We start from the raw sequence: 20,374 nt of genomic DNA on the forward strand, positions 1-20,374 counted from the left end.
CAAAAACCATCAAGCGCTACAACGAAACTGGCACACATGAGGACCGACCCAGGAAAGGAAGACCAAGAGCCACCTCTGCTTCTGAGGATAAGTTCATCCGAGTCACCAGCCTCAGAAATCGCAAGTTAACAGCAGCTCAGATCAGAGACCAGATGAATGCCACACAGAGTTCTAGCTGCAGACCCATCTCTAGAACAACTGTTAAGAGGAGACTGTGCCAATCAGGCCTTCATGGTCAAATAGCTGCTAGGAAACCACTGCTAAGGAGAGGCAACAAGCAGAAGAGATTTGTTTGGGCCAAGAAACACAAGGAATGGACATTAGACCAGTGGAAATCTGTGCTTTGGTCTGATGAGTCCAAATTTGAGATCTTTGGTTCCAACCGCCGTGTCTTTGTGAGACGCAGAAAAGGTGTATGGATGGATTCCACATGCCTGGTTCCCACTGTGAAGCATGGAGGAGGAGGTGTGATGGTGTGGGGGTGTTTTGCTGGTGACACTGTTGGGGATTTATTCAAAATTGAAGGCACACTGAACCAGCATGGCTACCACAGCATCCTGCAGCGACATGCCATCCCATCCGGTTTGCGTTTAGTTGGACGATCATTTATTTTTCAACAGGACAATGACCCCAAACACACCTCCAGGCTGTGTAAGGGCTATTTGACCAAGAAGGAGAGTGATGGAGTGCTGCGGCAGATGACCTGGCCTTCACAGTCACCGGACCTGAACCCAATCGAGATGGTTTGGGGTGAGCTGGACCGCAGAGTGAAGGCAAAGGGGCCAACAAGTGCTAAACACCTCTGGGAACTCCTTCAAGACTGTTGGAAAACCATTTCAGGTGACTACCTCTTGAAGCTCATGGAGAGAATGCCAAGAGTGTGCAAAGCAGTAATCAGAGCAAAGGGTGGCTATTTTGAAGAAACTAGAATATAAAACATGTTTTCAGTTATTTCACCTTTTTTTGTTAAGTACATAACTCCACATGTGTTCATTCATAGTTTTGATGCCTTCAGTGAGAATCTACAATGTAAATAGTCATGAAAATAAAGAAAACGCATTGAATGAGAAGGTGTGTCCAAACTTTTGGCCTGTACTGTATATATATATATATATATATAGAGAGAGAGAGAGAGAGAGAGAGAGTTTTTTCTCTTATATAATCAAAATATATATCATTATAATATTATTAAGAACATTTTTCAAGCATTTTTTTAGATCATTTTCTAATAATCCCCCCCCACCCTGTCTTTTTTGTCCTTGTAGCGTTTTGCACATTTTTTTTAAAGAAATCAAACCAATTAATTTTCTCAGGTTTCAAAGGTTGAAATTCTTGTGAAAGGTGTTTGAATGCAGCACGAGATAACTAATGTCTATCCAGCTTTGAAAGGGTTAATGAATAGCACTAAATGTGATTTGAGGTGAACTCTCCCTTTAATGTATTGTTACATAAAGCAGCAGTAAACAACTTCATTCATAAAATCCATTATAAAGTTACGCAGGCTGACTTTTATTTCCTCAGTAATCAAATATGAGATAATATCATTACCATAACTTTGTAACGTTTGAGAGTTTTTCTCTGACGCTCCCACTTTGTAATAAAAGTAGTTTGACTCGGGACTAATAGAGTCCGTACGCCCTGTAATGGAGCAGCTCCCTGAGCGCTGAGCCTGTCGCTGCACGCCTCCAGTCTCTTCCGTGAAAACATCTGCTCTACTGCCAGCCTCAGACCACTCCCTCTGACAGTGTGAAGGACGGAGCAGACTACTCTTCACTGTGTTGCCATTAGACGTTTCTCAAAGGACTATGTTCGCAGCAGAGAATGGCGGACGCCAACGCGATTGAGGAGCTTCAGTCGGAGCTCACCTGCCCGGTGTGTCTGGAGCTGTTCCGTGACCCGGTGATCCTCGAGTGCGGACACCACTTCTGCCAGGTGTGCATCATCCAGTGCTGGGAAGCCAAGGCGGACGAGTTGTCGAGTTGCCCAAAGTGTCGAAAGTCGTGCGGCCGCAAACTGCGACCCAACTCGCTTCTGTGCAACGTCGTGGACAGTGTGCGCAGAGCCCGGGCCATGGACACAGCCGCGGGGACAAGCGGGTGGTATCCGGAAGGTCCGCTGGAGGAGCCGGAGGAGCGGGAGCCCGGGTCCAGCATGAGCAGCGTGGCCTCGTCCATTGGGCTCTGGCCGCGCCTGTGGATGGATATGTGCGAGGAGCATGAGGAGAAGCTGAAGCTGTACTGTGAGGACGACCAGCTGCCCATCTGCCTGGTGTGCGGCATGTCCCGGGACCACAAGACCCATAATGTCATCCCCATTAACGAGGCCTTTGAGAACTACAGGGTACTGTCTTATTGGCTGGTTCCTTTAAGATAAACCTTCTTAAGCCTTATGTCTGGCAAAATATCACAATTACACAGACCTCATTGTGAGATAAAGCACTTGGTGGTGGCTACTTTGACATCATTATGTAATCAGTGTCATTGTGGATATCTAAACTTAGAATCAAAGTTATAGGGAGTGCCATTCTCCTTCATGTCAACGTGACACTCCTCCCCTTTGTTCTTGGAGAGAGCTCAAGTTTGAGAAACATTCCTAAATGTCAAATCAATACTAGTCTATTTATGGAGCTAGAACAGTGACAGTAAGTCTTGGCATTGAAATAAAAGTTGACATTGAAAGGGAAGCATTGTCGCTGAAACATAATCCAAACTAGCCATTAAAGTGTTTTTTTATACATATTTTTTGCATTCTGATGTTTTTCAATGACAGTCTTTTGATCATCTTTTTAATGTAAGTGAGCACGGTCCACAGTTTTCTGAGTTTAAGTAAAACTCAGAAAAAAAAACTTTTGCAAAAAACTGTCATCATAAAAAAAACTCTCACACTAAAAAAAAAGTGACACGAAGAAGACTGCCATTGAAAAACACACCAGAATGCAAAAATAAAACCAGAAAAAATATTTTAGAACCTCTGTTTAATTTTTTTCATTTTTTTTTTTTTGTATTTTTCAGTGTTACCTTTTACATTGTCATATTTTGTTTTCAATGCCAAATCTTGTCTTTGTTGTAACTCCCTTGGGGACCTACCCGGTTATATAGGGGTTAAATAAAGTAAATAAATTAGGATTTTGTTTAAAAAATGCACAAAATTGCTGTTACACTAGCAAACAGGAATTTCACAGAGGAAGTGGCAGTTGTTTTTAAAAGGCAGACACCCTGCTGGCCCCTGGCAGCCTCTGGATATTTTGTGTTTTACAGGAATTCAGCAGAACAGTGTGAGCTCTTATGACTCCCCCTGCACTTTTAACCCCCGAGGCTGACCATCACCAGTTTGTTTGGAGACTCTCCGAGAGCCCTCTCATGTTTTACAGGCGTTGAATTTTCCATTTTGTTTGAGTTTGTTTATGGGTCAGAGCGGTCAGTTGAGGAAAGGCATCGTATGACTCCCATTAGAGACGATGTTGTTTTTCAAAGCAGAGGCACCAATCAAATGAACTTTAGGTAAAATTTCATTTAGCGACACCACTTCTTGATGACGTTTAGCATGTGATTTGTCTATTTCTGCTGCAGGATAAGCTGTCCGTCGCTCTGGATCGGGTTCAGCTGCAGACAGAGGAGGCCACGCTCTTCCAGAGGCAGACCAATGAAAAGATCCTCCTCATTAAGGTACTGAGAGATGTGTGTTTGTGTTTGTGTGTGAAGCATTGTGAAACACAGGAAATCTCCAGGAACCAGAAATTCTGCAACATCCACCTGCATTCCTCCACCTTCACCTGTCAGACAGACGGATGACTCATCCTAGTTATGACTGGTGGTGACACAACAGGCTGTTACTCAGTGCTGTTGGTGTGAACGTGATGGATCTCACAGTGTGCGCATACAGAGGGTTCTTCCTGAAATTTAACAAGTGGTTATAAACATTCATGCACGTCATGTCATGTTTGCCTTTCTCACAATCTCTTCTTTCAGAGGCGGCATAGACACTCACACACACACACAATAACTATGTCACACACCCTCACAGACAGCGATAACAGCTGGCTGAATTGAAGCTGGTTTACTTTTTCCGCCACAGCAGCACTCACCTCATAATGAGGTCTCTCTGTTTATATGGGTGTCACACAGAGATATGAGCGTAGCCTGTTTACTGAGTTGGAGTGTTTCTGCTGTGGCAGATAACTACACATATCTCCGCTCTGTGTTACTACACACTGTTTCTGTTTTGCCTGTCTGTGTGAGCGTGTCAGCATGTATGTTTTCCTGCGTGTCTCGCTGCCTTGCTGTTTCTGTTTGACCCAGTTTATGTGCACATGCACAGATTTTCACTTCTCCGTTTCTCTGTCGGTTTGACAGGATGTGGGTCATCAAGTTTGAGAGGAAGTGTGAGAATCTGTCTTTTCATGCAAATTTCTCTTCCTGTGTGTGTTTGCATGTCTGTAAGTGCCTGTTACATCGCCTGCCTCCCTGTCTGTCTGCATCTGTTTACCTGTTTTAAGAATGAATTAAGTATTTCTTTCCTTTACTTAACTAAAACTGCCTATAAAACAGTGTAAAAAACACCCACTCTGTTACATTGACAATATTACTTAAAGGGGAACTCCACCAACACATCAAAGTCTGTTTGCAGCTCTTGGTTAATATTTCAGCATGTGTGATAAAAGATGTACTTTTTTTTGTGGCTCCAGAAGGAGCAAAGTTTGAAAAATGTCCTCAAGAAGACTAGACGTTTGAACATTTAAAAAAAAAATTACTGAGTTGTGGAGTTAGACAGAAGTGAGATTACCAGATCCATGTAGCTGACTTCTCATCTGAGCCTAGCTCCATTAGCCACTAGCATAACACTCTTGAATCTGTCACTGAACTAGTAGTAGTTAGGTTGCACTGTGACTTTTGCATCAGTTTTTGACAACATCTTTGGTTGTGCTGCGTCCATTTTAATACTTTTTTAAGGAAGAAAAAAAATCATGAGTTGGACAGTGTTACAGGATTGCAATGCTCAATCAGTTGAGTACTCTTATAAGTAAATGTACTATTAAGCAGAAGATGAACTCAAAATATCAAAGTAAAAGTACTCAACACTGAAAAATAGCCCCAGTGAGTTCAATATTTAAATTTAATTTAATTTAATTTAAATTTATTTAATTTTATTTTATTTTATTTTATTTAATTATTAATACTAATGCATGTGTATTTTACTGTTATGGTTAGTTGAAGTGGAGATAATTTTAACAAATTCATTTTTTTTGTTTAACCTGTAAAAATCCATCATATTAATAGGATCATAATGTGTTTTATAGGTTAAAGCTTACTGTAATTTGTAAAGTAACTAGTAACTAAAGCTGTTAGATAAGCTGTTAAATGTATAAGCTGTAAAAAAAAAAAACCCTCCGAAATGTTGTGGTTGAGAAGTATAAGGAGTCATTAATTGGAAATATTTCAGTGAAGTACTTGAGTACATGTACTTCACATTCTGCCACTGATTATATGCACATAGGGCCTGCATATATTATTTGTTCAGCCTAGTGGTGTTACAAATTTAATTCAATTTTGTTCAATAGAAATGTATTTATCCTGAAGGACACTCTTGTGCCAGAGAATGCAGCACTAAGTACAGTAACCACAGTTTAACGTTCACAGCCAGTAACAACCAGAACAACCAGTGGGCTCCCCGCATCAGGGTCACTCACTGGGCCCAGTTTTAGAACAACAGAGTATTAAATGTCTGTCGAATTGTACAAATATACAAGATAAGAAGTGTTTTCAAGGGGCAAAAGCAAAACCAGTGCCCAATAATGTAACAATAGGAGTAAGATAAGCACTTGTACTTATCTTAGTTACTGAAAATGAAATAAAATGGTGGACAAAGCAGACTGTGCCTGATAATTAATGTTATTTTGAATATGATATAACGATAAGAAGTAGTGTTGCACATGACTGAGAAAATGATATTGCACTACCTGTCTAAATCTGTCTAAATGTACAAAACAAAAATGAAACACTGGTTATTTCTTAACATGAAAACAGAAAATAAAAACCCAAGAAGAACATGTAGGTTTGGTGTCAGTCCCTCAAAGTCAAACAACAAGGCTTAGTCCTACATATTTTACCTGTTTGCACTATAATTACAACATTCTTCATTTTTCTGTTTTCCAGAAGTGCAACATATTTGAAAGTTTCACTCAAACAGAACAGCCTGTATGATTCAGTGAAGATTTGGCCTGTAAAATAATAAGAGTAGAGGAGTTTCTTCTTTAATGTTCTTGGTCCAAAAGTAAGTTATTTTGGCCTAGTCTGACACATCATAAAATCTCATCCATGTTTATGCTGATGGGGGTTGTTCCTGTGTTTCAGGAGCAAGCAGGAGATCTGGAGGAGATGGTCACTTCAGAGTTTGGTCGTCTGAGAGAGTTCCTACTGGAGGAGGAGGAGCGCATTAAGGAGAAACTGCAGAAGCAGAAAGAGGAGAAGCTCAACCAGCTGGAGGAGGCGCTCATTCAGACCACCGAGCAAATCAGCCAGCTGGAAAGTACGGCTGACGAGCTTCGCCTCAAACTGAGAGAGGACGAAAACCCAGAGCAGCTCAAGGTAAGAGAGAGGACTGAGGAGGAATGAATGATGCTCATTGTACAGCACATTTCTGTATCTAATTTGACTGTGGGAAAAATCAGCTGCATGAAAAAACAGAGCTGACAAATACAAAAGATAACTGTTATATTGTAGAAGTGCAGCATCAGAGATATTATCTGCATGCTACAGCAGAGACTAAAGTGTGTTGTAACCATAGGTTTGTTTTGATCTGCTCTGTTTCAGGGAATCAAAGATTTCATCGGAGGGTGAGTATCATCTTGGTCATTTCACAGCACAAATTTCTTATTAAGTTAGTCATTCATTTCTAGGTTATCTCCGTCTTTGTCTTTACGTGACTGTTGTCCCAAATCAAATGTCAAAAGTCACAAGGTGATGGCATATTGTTTTGCTGAAACAGGATGTAGGGGCGTGGTTGTGGTTTATTGTGCCATCTTTGTCACATAGTCATACCAACTGCTGGACACGAGGAAGCAGAAAGTCAAAACAACTTCAGACTCAAGTCACAAATTTGATGACTTAAAGGGATAGTGCACTCAAAAATGAAAATTCAGCCATTATCTACTCACCCATATGCCGAGGGAGGCTCAGGTGAAGTTTTAGAGTCCTCACATCACTTGAGGAGATCCGAGGGGGGAGTGGGTAGCAGCACAACTGCACACCTAATGCAGGCTGACGGCGCCCCAGATTAAAACGTCCAAGAACACATAATTGAAACCACAAAATATCTCCATACTGCTCGTCCGTAGTGATCCAAGTGTCCTGAAGCCCCGACATAAAAAGTTGTTTGGAAAAACGTCATTTAAACTCTGTTTTTAGCCTCATTGTAGCCTGCAGCTCTAACTGCCTCTCTGTGGACCGTGCTCACGTGTACGCTCTTGCGTGCAAGACCAGCGTAAACACGTGAACACGCATGAAGGCGGTGCCCATGTGTCATGGTCTCGCGCAAGCGCACACACGTCAGCGCAGTGTACAGAGAGGCAGTTAGAGCTACAGGCTACAGTGAGGCTAAAAACAGAGTTTAAATGACGTTTTTCCAAACAACTTTTTATGTCGGGGCTTCAGGACACTTGGATCACTACGGACGAGCAGTATGGAGATATTTTGTGGTTTCAGTTTTGTGTTCTTGGACGTTTTAATCTGGGGCGCCGTCAGCCATTAGGTCTGCAGTTGTGCTGCTACCCACTCTCCCCTCAGATCTCCGCAAGTGTTGTGAGGACTCTGAAACTTCACTAGAGCCTCCCTCGGCATATGGGTGAGTAGATAATGGCTGAATTTTCATTTCTGGGTGCACTATCCCTTTAAGACTCGATTTGACAAAATCAAAAAAGACTAGACACTTGATTTGGACTTGAAAACCAATGACACGTGACTTGAACTTGAGCCTTTTGACTTGAAAATATTTGATACCTTTCCCAAGGCCCCCCAAGAAAGTATATTATTTAAAAACAGTGCCACAAATCAGTTAAGTCACTGAGCATGAACAAGACGTACAAGACATTTATGATGATGTTAATAGTAATCAGAGGTGTGGACCTGAGTCATGTGACTTGAACTCAAGTCAGACACGAGTCATAAATTTGATGACTTTAGACTCGACAAAATCAAAGAAGAATTGCAACAGTGCTTGGACTTTACCACCAGTGACTCAAGACTGAGCCTGTTAACTCGAAAATACTTGATATTTTCCCCTGAGCCAAAGATTAAAAAGTGAGCCATGAATCATTTCATTTCCCTTCATTTCCTGCGTCAGCTAACGTTAACGCAATTCATTCCCAGCAAGTCGACACTTAGGCTGAATCTAGATGTCTGGACTTCACCACACTTGCAGACTCGCAGACTTTGTAGGCGTGTTCCCGGGAAGTCTGGGAGTGCTTAGGGCTGTCCAAATCCACAATTCCTCCAGTACACAAGGGGCTTAAAGCGGACTTTCTGCAGACTTCCAGAGAGTCCACTTGGGATGCAGACTTCACTGATTTAATTGCAAACAATTCATTGCAATACGGACTTGACGTGGTAGGTTTTTTTTCCAATAGCAGACTAAAAAATCAAAACTCATGTACATGTAAAATAATTACTGTAGTGTAGTGTAATGCCAAATATAACTGCCCTTGCAGACTTAACGTGATGACTCGTCACAGCATGTACGACTGAAATCCACGAGGGCTCAGTCCGCTAGTCCAGAGGGTGGACATTTGGATTCAGCCTTATTTCCCCAGATTCACAGTATTTGAATCAGTCAAACAGCATGAGCTTACAATGACTTGGTCCACCTCTGGGAAAAAGGATTTGTTAGTGTCTTGTTTATATCTCATAAATACGTGGCTGAGCTAAGAATGTAAATGTAGTCAAAGTGAGGTACATCAGGGGTTCTCAACCTTTTTTTACAGCAGGCCCACTTCTGGTTGTTGAAACATTTCCAAGCACCATCTTCCCAGTCGTGACAAAAAAGGAGAAAAAATCATCTGGGCTGTAAAACGTGTCTCGTCACAGTCATCTGTTGATGTTGTGATGAGTTTCTGTTTTGCCTGCAGCCTTCCCTTTTTCTTAAGACATATTTCTTTAGCTTGCTGACACATCTTGAGTGCTTTAAGTGTGTCTGAAGCTTTGATGGTTTTAGCGCCTCATTTTGACAGGATTTCACCCCATTCAACACACTTTCAGTCACTGCCCGCCATTATGAATCCACATGTAGCACATTTAGGGTCATGTTTAATCACCAAATGCTTTAGAGCTTTTACTGGCACATGGTTTTCTCACACATCACTTTTTCTTTTCAAAAGCGGATCCATTATGCGTCACTTCATTAGAGGCAATGGTGGCAGAACATGTTTGTCTGTATGTGATGATGTGTTGTGATTGGTGTGGTGATGATAAAAGGGAACTGGTCATTAAAGTTAGGCATTTTAATTTGACGTTTTTTATTTATCTGATGTCTTGTGTATATTAACATTAGCTTTGTATTTGACCCACAAAAATATAATATATTTAATCTAACAAATTGGCAGTATCCTCCGGGGCCCACTACATGGCACTTCAAGGCTCACTTTAGGGCCCACTGGGAGAATCGCTGCTTTTAATGGCTTAAAGGTCCAGTGTGTAATATTTAGGGAGATAAGTATGTTTTCTTTAATGTATAATCACCTGAAAATAAGAATCATTGCATTGTCCTTACCTTGGAATGAGCCGTTTATATGTACATAAAGAGTTGGTCCTCGTCTACACAGATCACCATGTTCACCGCCATGTTTCTACAGTAGCCCAGAACATTGGCTCTCCATAGGGCCATTCAAGTTTTCATGCCACCATAGTTAGAAGCCCCTCTGTGGCGAGCAGTGTTGCAAAGACAACCTGAACCGGTTTTATCAAGTGTTTTTACCGGTTTAAATAACCGGGTCTGTTTGTTTTGGAAAGGAGGAGACCTCTGCAGATAATTGGGCTCCTGGTTGGAACCTCCTGAACAATGAACTTTATTTCAGCTGGTTTCAATCTGAAATTCTTGCTGCTAGATGCTACTAAATCCCCCAAAATCTTCACACTGCACCTTTTAATCTTCCTTTTTTTTTCTAAGTAAAACAAAATAAAAGTGCTTAAACATATTAACAAGAAACCTCAGCACTTGACAGTTGAAGGACTATGGGCAGATATAGACATTACATTTCTTGTAAGGTGTATCCATTAAAGCAGCCAAAAATAATGTTGCTCTTTAGCGAAGAGGCTTTCCTTCCTTCTTATGCTGCCTTTTGCTTTGAATTATTTAATTTCTCATGATCTCTCTCTGTTTCTGTCCGTCAGGGCTGAGAGCTTGTTTGAGCGCCCCCCAGAGGTGAGTGTGGATCTGCAGTCAGGAGAGTTCCTGGGACCTCTGCAGTACAGGACATGGAGGAAAATGAGCTCAGTTTTCCAGCCAGGTATGTAGACTTACATACGGATAAACACACACACACACACACACACACACACACACACACACACACACACACCATGTTGATGTGCTTCAACAGCAATTGAAATTAAGGCAGCAGAGGCTAAAAAAATACCAGATCCCATTCCAACACTGTTTCTGTCAAAAATATGCAGTCTCAAGGCCAGTGAAAATTTTGTTGACAAAAGCTATGACTAAATATGTTCGTCAGTGACCTTTTTTTCCATGACTAAGACAAGACTCTGACAGGACAGAACTAACTGTGACTATATCAACATGCAATATTGTTTTAAAAAAAAGAGGAGACTAAAATGTAGTTAAAAAAAAATCTTTACTACAATCTCTCTTTATTTTATCAACAAAAAAGAGAAGACAAAACAGTTTTTTCCATGCCCCCATGCTGGTGACAGCCGTGGTGGGAGGCATTATGTTTTCAGGTTGTCTGTTGGTCCGTCCTTTCCTTGTGAGGGCGAAATCTCACAAATGCCTTGAGGGAATGTAATCAAATTTGGCACAAGCATCCACTTTGACTCAGTGATGAAATGATTAGATCATAGTCAAAGTTCACTGTGACCTCACAAAACTTGTTTTTGGACATAACTCAAGAATTCATATGGTAATTATGAAAAAAACTTCACACAAAAGTCTAATAGGATAAAATTATGAAGTAATGAGATTTTATATGCAAAAGGTCAAAGGTCAGCTTCACTGTGACATCATAATGTTCTGCAGAAACACTTTTCTTGCCATTATTTAACATCATAACTCAAGGACAGAAGGGGAGACATTTGGTCAGATACTGAATAAGTGACACTAACCTTGGGTGCCCACCTTGAAACTGTGATGATTATATAGATCGTCTGTGCTGCCTGGGGGAAGATGTGTGTGAAGCCTCTATGTCTTCACAGACGGATGTAAACTTTAAGTGCAACCTGACTGGTTCACAGAGGCATACAACCGCGAAGCAGTAATTCTAGTTTTTCAGTTCAGTAGTTCTGTGTCCTGTGCTGTGTGAGCCATATTAGGACAACACCCACAGCACACAATGAGCACAGTCGGGAGCACTCAGAGTAACTTACTTACTTAAGTTAAAGTTAACAAAGATAACACGGCTATTTCGATGTATTCCTTTAATTGATACCATCAGACTACGTTCTGTAAAACTGTATTCCTTATCATTCAGCCTGTTTTTATGTCAGATACTGATAAGATAAAGTCCTTTGTGAAATACATAAGTAAAATGAAGGTTTTGACTTGACTAGACTGGACTGACTGAAATGTTCAGTCTAATGTGATGACTATAACCGACTAAAATGTCAGGAATTTTTATCTACTAAAACTATACTAAAATAGTTATGTTTTTCTCTCTAAGATAAGACTAGAATACCCAGACTGTTAGTCACCTAAAACCTGACCAAAAGAACAGGATGACTAAATGTGATAAACACTAACAATGACATTTGACTCACGACTAAGATTATGGCTAAACTGAAAAGATAGCTGACACATATCCCACATTGCCTCAGACTTCAGAGCTCCTCCAGAGGCACAGAAGACTTTAAACTGCTTCCTTAAAAAAAATTGGCTGTATCTACAAAAGACATTTTTGTGCTTTGCATTGTCTGTTCAGTCTCGTATCAACCTGCTCCGTCTGGAGGAGTCAGATGACATTAATCTTACACATGACTGTTCCTGCTTTCTGAACCGCTGCCTGACACTGAGTCAAAGTCAGGTGTGCAGAGACTGATCTTGGGTCCTCTCCAGTGACATGTCATACATTGTTGTTGATTGTGTAATAGTAGACTGCAACACTGGATTTAATGAGTCTATGGAGTTACATCTTGACGCAGTGTCATTTATATTTTATTTGTATCCATGTAGCTGATGCTCTTATCAAGGTCGTCTTACACTAATTGCGCAGGTTGGCATTCAGTATCTTGTTGAAGGTCACAGTTAAAGAGTCTTTCTCGGGTCATTTACTGTAAACACGTATTTTGTTGCATTTCTAACTCTTTTTTTTTTTTCCTCTCAGCTGTCACAGCGGTGACCCTCGACCCAGACACAGCCTACCCCTGCCTGTGGGTGTCTCCATGTCACACCAGCGTCCAGGTGGGAAGAATCCAGACCAACCTGCCCAACAACCCCGAGCGTTTCACCCTCTACAACATCGTCCTGGGCTCTGAGGCCTTCTCCTCTGGCAGACACTACTGGGAGGTGGAGGTGGGCTATAAGACAGCGTGGGGTCTGGGTGTGGCCGCAGCCTCCGTCAACAGGAAGGAGGAGATCAGCCTCTGTCCAGATGATGGTTTTTGGACCCTGGTGCTGAGAGACAACGCAGATGGCACCAGCGAGTATGAAGCCTGCACCGACTCAGATGAGAGCTTGATATATCCCTCCAAACCCCCCAGGAGGGTGGGGGTCTACCTGGACTATAGTCGTGGTGAGGTGGGGTTTTACGATGCAGGAAACATGAGTCACCTCTTCACCTTCTATAATGCGACATTCAAAGAGCCGGTTTTCCCATACTTCAATCCCTGGCCGATTATCAATGGACAAAACCGGGAGCCGCTCACCATAGTAACACCACACTGGGGATAGACGTCCTTTTTATAAGAGGACAGACTTAGAATAAAACTGCAGAAGATTCAGCAGCTAATGAACTTGGATGGACTCATCTCATGAGCACAAACACATCTGCCTTCTCAAAAAGACTTTGCTGTATTAATGACGTGGTGGTGATGAACTTGCAGGTAATGCCTTGAAATGTGGTAAGACAGGAAATAAGAAGAAAAAACTACTATTGTACAAGATGGGGTTGGACGACATGTTAAAATTTCTAACCGGCAGCCCAACAACCTGTGATGGCCGATTTATTTGTGCAGACAGGTGCGTGTTTTTCAGGTGGGTGATGTGTCCAAGTGGTGAGTTCACTACATTCCACAAGTGCTCTTTGCTTTTTTCAGTTTAATAAATACACAAAATGCAAAGAAAGGAAATATTCTGACACATCTTTTCCATATTAAATGGAAATATTCAAACATACACTTTCTGAATTTGAATTTCTCTCTTTCATTGAACTTAGCTTAAGGGCCTTGGTGAGGCATTTTAAAACACACTCTACTCATTGACAGAAACCAGATACTCTCTGTGACTTGCGGCGTCAGAAACCAACGAAAAAGGTGTCCTTTAACATCGGTATGATTTGCGGCCGGGCGCAGTTATAGTTTAATGGCGCCTAGCGGTGTCAGAGGAAAACGCGGCAGGTCAAAGACAAAAGTGGAATGTGGAAAGTCCATGACCAAACCAAACGTCAATATGTGACGAGCTGGGAGTGAGAATGTGTTATCTGGTTTGGTTGAAATAAAATGCCGGCTGTAGACACCAGTTTCCCCTGCTGCCTCCCATTTTAGCGCTAAGCAGTGACTCTCATTTGTTCTTTTAGAGTCAGGCCTGTAACTATGCAAAATAAAATGACCAAAGTCACCCCCGGAAGTCTCCTTAGTCAACTGAGATTTTTCTGGTTCTGGTTCTGCAGACTCAGAACCAGAGTGAGTCTGAGTGAGACGGAAGGAGCTGCCTTGAGGAAGAGAGGCTTTGTCCCGTAAGGCTCTGAGATAACGTTTTATTCTGCCCTATGCTTAGAAGTGGTGAATTCCCACCTCACAGCAACTTAACTTACACAATACAGGCTTTTATTTGATATTTAGTGTCTGCAAAAATGTTGTTGCACATTCCTGATACATCTTTAGTGTAGTTAGCACGCATTAGCTCAGAGGGCTAACTTAGCTTGTTAACTTTATTCATTGCATATCGCCTTTATGTCCTGCCGAACCAGTTCAAACTCTCTATGGGAAAAAAAATGAGCAAATAGTCAAATGTTTGCATTCAACAGTCAAATCCAGTTCCACTGACATCATTCTGAGTCACATGCAACCCTAATATTTGTTTATTTGCCCAACCCTTGTAAAAGACAAATGACACTTTAAAGAACAGGGCTGTTGATAGTCTACTATTTTTCTCATTGTCAACAAATCCCTTGAAAAGGCCATAACCAACAATAGTTTTATCATACAAGCACATATTGTCCACATATTGGTGTAACTTAAGAATATATATTAATATTTATGTGCCATAGACCTCCATTGTATTTCTGAAAATACACAGTGCATTTAGGAGTTTGTTTGACCTCATGGTTTGGTTTTTGCTCTGATGTGTGTTGTCAGCTGAGACCTTATATAGACAGGTGTGTGCCTTTCCACATCATGTCCAATCAGTTTGATTCACCGCAGGTGGACTCAAGAGAAATGGGTGGCACCTGAGCAAAATTTAAAGCATCATAGCAAAGGGTCTGAATACTTCCGTCAATGTGATATTTCACGGGGTTTTTTTTTTAAATAAATTTGCTAAAACTTCTAAAATTCTTTTTCACTATGTCATTATGGGGTTTTTAAATCAGTAAAATTTAATGAAATGATTTTAGTTAAAGGCTGCAACATAAAATAAGAATAAAGTGAAGGGGTCTGAATGCTTTGTGAATGCACTGTATTAAAAACACGTCATGAGCCACATTGTTGCTCTGGATTACATGTTCCTTTATTACGATGAACACGGACACTGTAAGCCTTCACCAGAGCACCAAATGTGTATTAATCCGTGCCTGAAAGTAGTCCCAAACAAATGTGTCCTGCTGTTTGTTCAAAAGTTGATGCTATTTAGGGACCAAGATTTACATGTCAAATAATGTCAATAAGAGAATATAGAATAGCCTTAACCTATAAGATTTTGTATTGATTCTACATTTACGAGGAAAGGGGTGATGCATATTGCTAATGCAGCCACAGACTTAAAGGTTCTTTGTGGAGTTATGTGTCTGCTAGTGGGCTAAACATGGATGTAAACAATGCAGGATTAAAACAATCGGCTTTGCAAATGTTTTATGTGAAAGTAAATGCATTCAACACATTTGTTAAAGCTTAAGGATACACGCAATATGTTTGGTGAGTAACACTAAATGTAAACAGCAATTGTGTGATCACAAGAAAACACCACAGGGTGACTTTGTCTCTGCAGAAAGGTTTCAAAATGGTAATAACTTGTTTTGCTGCAGTATCTTATTGCAATATAATGAATCTGTATATCTATATGTCTACATCTACAATTTATCTTGTATTTTTTTACTGTTTCATAGTTATGTATCCAGTCACGTCATTCTAATGATATGTGCATTGAAAGGAATGATGTGTCCAGTAAATTTAATACAAGTAATAAAGACTATTTGTCCAACGCAACTCTGTAAAAATGTGATTTAAAAAAAAAAATGTGAGTGTCTTTGGGAATTTCGATCAGCAAAAAAACTGTTTAGATATCTGACATTTGATCTTAACAGTATGATTACATTTCTCTCTGAAGTAGTTGGTGGTACATTTGATTCCACCAGAGGGCGCCCAAAACTAACTATGAATGCAGCATCAGTCTGCTACTTTGAGCTTTTATGAACCATATGGGGGGCATCTGTAGCCTACTTGCATCTTTTATAGGGAGGAGTTCATCTAAAAAAAAGTTGTTGTTTTTTTTTTTTAATTTAGCCTAATATCAGAAATGTCACAGCTTGGCTCAAGGCTGGGCAGAGGAATGGAGGCCACATGAGCTGTAACTTAAAAGAAATTTTCTTTGCATAACTAAAATGGAAATGAGTGTAATGATATGCTAAATGTGACAAAACCAGACACGGTGGAAGTCAAGGGAGAGAAAGACTCAGTGACTGCTACCAGTTTATATAGTCCTGCAGCCTGTGCAGGTGAGCTGAATCTTCCTGAAGACCCAGCTCCACCCACCAGGCTGCTGGAAGGAAAGGCAAATCAAAGAGGTTTGTCACAGAAGTCAAAATTGTGTCAGAGGAGATTAACAAGTCTGATCAATCAACTTAATCTGGGAAAAACATGAAAGAAACCTCAGGAACAGCAACTGAAGAGGGATCTCTCTACCAGAATGGACAGACAGTAGATGTCTTGTGTGCAGAATATATCAGCAAAATTACAATATGGACAATCAGGGTGGCAATATTACAGGTAGATTGTAAAAAAAAAACATAGCAAGACAAAGATCCAGATCCAAATCATCTGGGGTCTCATATAAAACAGTGCGTAGGATCCATACTAAAAACATACGTACAGACAAAAGCCAAAAATGGCATACACCAAGAGATATTCAACAATTTCTACAATCAGGCTTCCACCTCACCATCTGCATTACCACTTTCCCATCTCCAAAATGCATGCACAATGTAAGCATGTGTCAAAGTTTCTTCCATCAATTCTATTTTCATAGATTACAACTTTTCCATGGGAGGTGACGTTTGCCTCTTTCAGACCTCATATTGTGTGTACATAATGTTTATGAATGAGACCCCTGAGAGAGGCACCAAGGAGAAGTCTCAGGATGACCGGTGGTCTGGTGTAGCCTACACTTATTAATAAAAGATGCGTTGAGACACCTGAGTGACCTGCTGCAAAGTGCTGATGAGGGCTCAAAAACTGGGTTCTGATTCAGCACGTTTTACAATACAATGGAACACAACACAACACAGCTCCTCACACTACAGATGCAGAATTTTTTGATGTTTGTTTTGTAGCATCAACTGATGCTACGCACACTGGCAGTTATAGCATAAGCTAATTAGCAATTCTTGTGCCGTTTTTTAAAATGAAGCTGCAACTCCCAGGGCTGAAAAATGAAGCCAACACCAAAGTGCCAAAACTGCAGTTCCTCTAATGACCACTTGAGGCTGGCTCCATAACAGAGTCAATCTCCATAGACCACCATGATAAAATGCACAACTTTACAGCAGACATAAACATGTTTACAGCCTGTTACAAAATACAGTTTTGGTCTTTATAGCTATTTTTAACATTCATGACAACTGTTCAGGGGGAGAATTTTCATATAACTCACTACATTTACATTTTATTAAGGTCTATGCATATTTAAGGGCGGGGAGGCTTGAGTGACAGTCTGTCTGCAAGGCGTCCAAAGTCTGTGAGTCAGATCCACCCCTCACTCCTCCACAGCTCCAAACTCTCATCCAAATGTGGGCACTACTGGCTCCAAAAAAACAAGATGACGACGGCCGAAAAACCAAACCGATCTCACACTGAAGTTTTGCAGTGACTTACAGCATCAGACACCAACAAAAAAGGCATCCTTTCACGTCTGCATGACCTGCGGCCAGTTGTCGTCATAGTTTAACAGTGCCTTGCAGCTTCAAGGGGGAAACGTAGCGGGACAAGAACGGAAATATAGGCGGGGAAAGGTCGAGTGTAGTGGGGAGGGGGAGTGGTGGATAAGTTGCCTAAACCTCTTCACGTCCATTTGTTGTTGAAGTAAAAAAAAGATCAAAACATCAATTTGCAATGTTGTGACAACATAGTGCGTTTATTTTGAAAGAGACTGTATGTAAACGTCAAATTTCCTGTGAAAACAGAAGTGGTATTTAGAAAGAAGGCGATGCATGTAACAGGAAGAACTTGACATGGCGTCCCAGAGCTCTAACAACCAGCGCACCCAAGGTACCTTGCATGTCATATCTGGACGTGGAAAGTCCATGACCAAACGCTGATATGTGACGAGGTCGGAGTGAGAATGTGTTGGAAATACCAAACGCAAGGCCTCGAAACGGGAGTCCACAAACCAATGGTGACACCATGTCCATTATTTTATACAGTCCATGTTAAAGATAAATTAAATGAAACGACAAATACACAACAGACAGCACAAAACACAAGCTTAACTTATAACACAATAGACAACCCAATCACCAGAGAAAATGTTAGCATTGTGCGGCTCTGAAAACCATGGAGACATTACATTTTCTCATTATGCTCCACCTGCCACTGCGCCCAAAACTCTGCGTGGAACCACAAGGTAATGAGCATGTGAGGAGCCTGATTATGTAGGGATTAATAGAGAAGTTTAAACAACATCCTGTATGACTCGTGATATCATGTGTTGAGTCTATAAATACTTTTTTCTCAAGATAATCATTTGATTACCTGTCTCCTCGCTGTGTTTCAGTTTTGTGTCACAGATCCGCACAGTGTTTCTTTTACTTCAACGTCCATTTAACCAAGGTTAATGAGCATGCCAACTGAGCGGTAATCTGTGACTACAAACAAATAAATAATGAGAATTAGTCTGACCCAAATAAAATGTATCTATTATCCATGTCAGCTTTATCTCCGGGCGTCATCTGCCAATACATTAACCATAGACTGCTGGATTTAAGACTATTCCTGTCAGGGTTATGTCCAGCTCTCTCCTCTAACTGTCCTGATCTGTAATTAGATATTATTGCAGGCCGATCAACATGCAGTAACACAAGCCTTCACTTCTACATTACGGCTCTGCTGCCACTCCCTCTGTCAGTCAGCCGTGTCTTTGATCAGTTTCAGTGAGGGTCAAGGTGAAAGAGAGGTCTGAGATGAAAGAAGTTCTCTCTGGAAGTTTTTTTTTTTAACTGTCTCCTTAAAAATTCTGTTTTATTCCAGTCCTCATCTCTTGCTCATTCATCCTTCATCTTTCCTCTCTTACATGACTGATCTGCTCCCAAAATACAACCCCCTATTTTTAACCCTCTGCACAGTGTTACTTAGCTTTTTTTTTTTTTTTTTTTTTTTGCTGTAATGGATCTCTTTTCTGCCTCACGCTCAAGAATTTGCCCCTTCGCTCCATCAATAATCGATGAGGAGAGGGACGGCGAGAGGGGCTGAGGGGAGACAAAGAGGTTGAAAGACGGGGTTGAAGCTATTAATGGAAACCTCATTAGAAACTGAAGAGATGGCGAGCTATACATTATCCCTAAGCCTGGAGAAAAACACTATCGGGGTTTGTTTCAGGTTGAAATATTTAATGCAGGTTAACAGGAGAGAAAGCAGGAGAGATTTTAGGTAAAGGGCAAATTAGAGTGAAAAGTAAAGCGCTTTAACATCAGGCAACATCTCTGTTTTTTTAATGGAAGGAGGGAAAACAAAATGATGGGTTTCATCTATATAAAGCTTAGAGGATTTGTGCAAATGTGTTTTTTGTTTGAGTGGGGTTGTACGGCTTTCTTATCCATAGCCAGTATATTACATAGAAGGTGTCAGTCAGCACGCTCCCAGTTTGGAGTCTGACATGGAAGCTATGCAATCTACTGCTGTGGAGGAGTCAGCAACAAATTGTAATCTAGCCAAACCCGGTCTCACTCCGAAGTTGTCATTATCCGGTGCTTGGGCAGTGACTTGCGGCATCAGAAACCAATGAGAAAAAGCGTCCTTTAACATTGGCATGATACACAGCTAGCTGCCATTATAGACTGCCCGGCGATGTCAGAGGGAAACGCGGCAGGACAAGGACAAAAGTTAAGGTGGCAAAAGCGCAACTGCGGCGGGTGGGGGGGGTGGTGGATGGGTCCAACAAAACCGACTTTCACCTGCGAGAGTGGTGTCTGTGTCCCGTAAGATCATAAAGCCAAACCCTGTTCTTTTTTCCTAAATCTAACCACGTTTTTGTTGTTGAAGGAACAATGGACGTACTGCTTTTATTTTAAAAGAGACTGTATGTAAACGGTAAATTTCCTGTGAAAACGGAAGTGTATTTTGAAAGAAGACAATGTGTGTAACAGGCAGAACTTGACACGGTGTCCCAGAACGTCAACATCCAACTCACCCAGGGTACCTTGCACGTCGTATGTGGATGTGAAAAGTCCATGACCAAGGTTGGAGTGAGAATGTGTTGTTTAGCCACCTAAAAATGTCAGAAAGTGTTTCCAACTGGAAAATGAAGCCGTTACATCACTCTCTTCAAAGCCAGACTGACATCACTGGTTTTA

The 20,374-nt window shown here is 41.1% G+C and overlaps 1 protein-coding gene across 1 annotated transcript; it reads left to right on the forward strand.

The window, feature by feature from the left end:
• Positions 1-1,680: 1,680 nt before the first annotated feature.
• LOC117261484 (nuclear factor 7, brain-like) lies at positions 1,681-15,792 on the forward strand. Its single transcript, XM_033633896.2, has 6 exons — positions 1,681-2,340; positions 3,570-3,665; positions 6,351-6,584; positions 6,810-6,832; positions 10,380-10,495; positions 12,542-15,792. Exons 1-6 carry the CDS (start codon positions 1,822-1,824, stop codon positions 13,105-13,107), a joined length of 1,554 nt encoding a protein of 517 aa, XP_033489787.1. The 5' UTR covers positions 1,681-1,821; the 3' UTR covers positions 13,108-15,792.
• The last annotated feature ends 4,582 nt before the right edge of the window (positions 15,793-20,374 follow it).

This window comes from Epinephelus lanceolatus, chromosome 7 (genome assembly GCF_041903045.1).
Source record: "Epinephelus lanceolatus isolate andai-2023 chromosome 7, ASM4190304v1, whole genome shotgun sequence".
Lineage (NCBI taxonomy): Eukaryota > Metazoa > Chordata > Actinopteri > Perciformes > Serranidae > Epinephelus > Epinephelus lanceolatus.

What these genes read in the sequence shown, in the direction of transcription:
- LOC117261484 (XM_033633896.2), top strand. Translation starts at nt 1,822, where the DNA reads ATGGCGGACGCCAACGCGATTGAGGAGCTTCAGTCGGAGCTCACCTGC. An exon ending in AGGCCTTTGAGAACTACAGG is followed by an intron (nt 2,341 to 3,569) that starts GTACTGTCTTAT and finishes TTTCTGCTGCAG; the next exon opens with GATAAGCTGTCCGTCGCTCT. An exon ending in ATCAAAGATTTCATCGGAGG is followed by an intron (nt 6,833 to 10,379) that starts GTGAGTATCATC and finishes TCTGTCCGTCAG; the next exon opens with GGCTGAGAGCTTGTTTGAGC.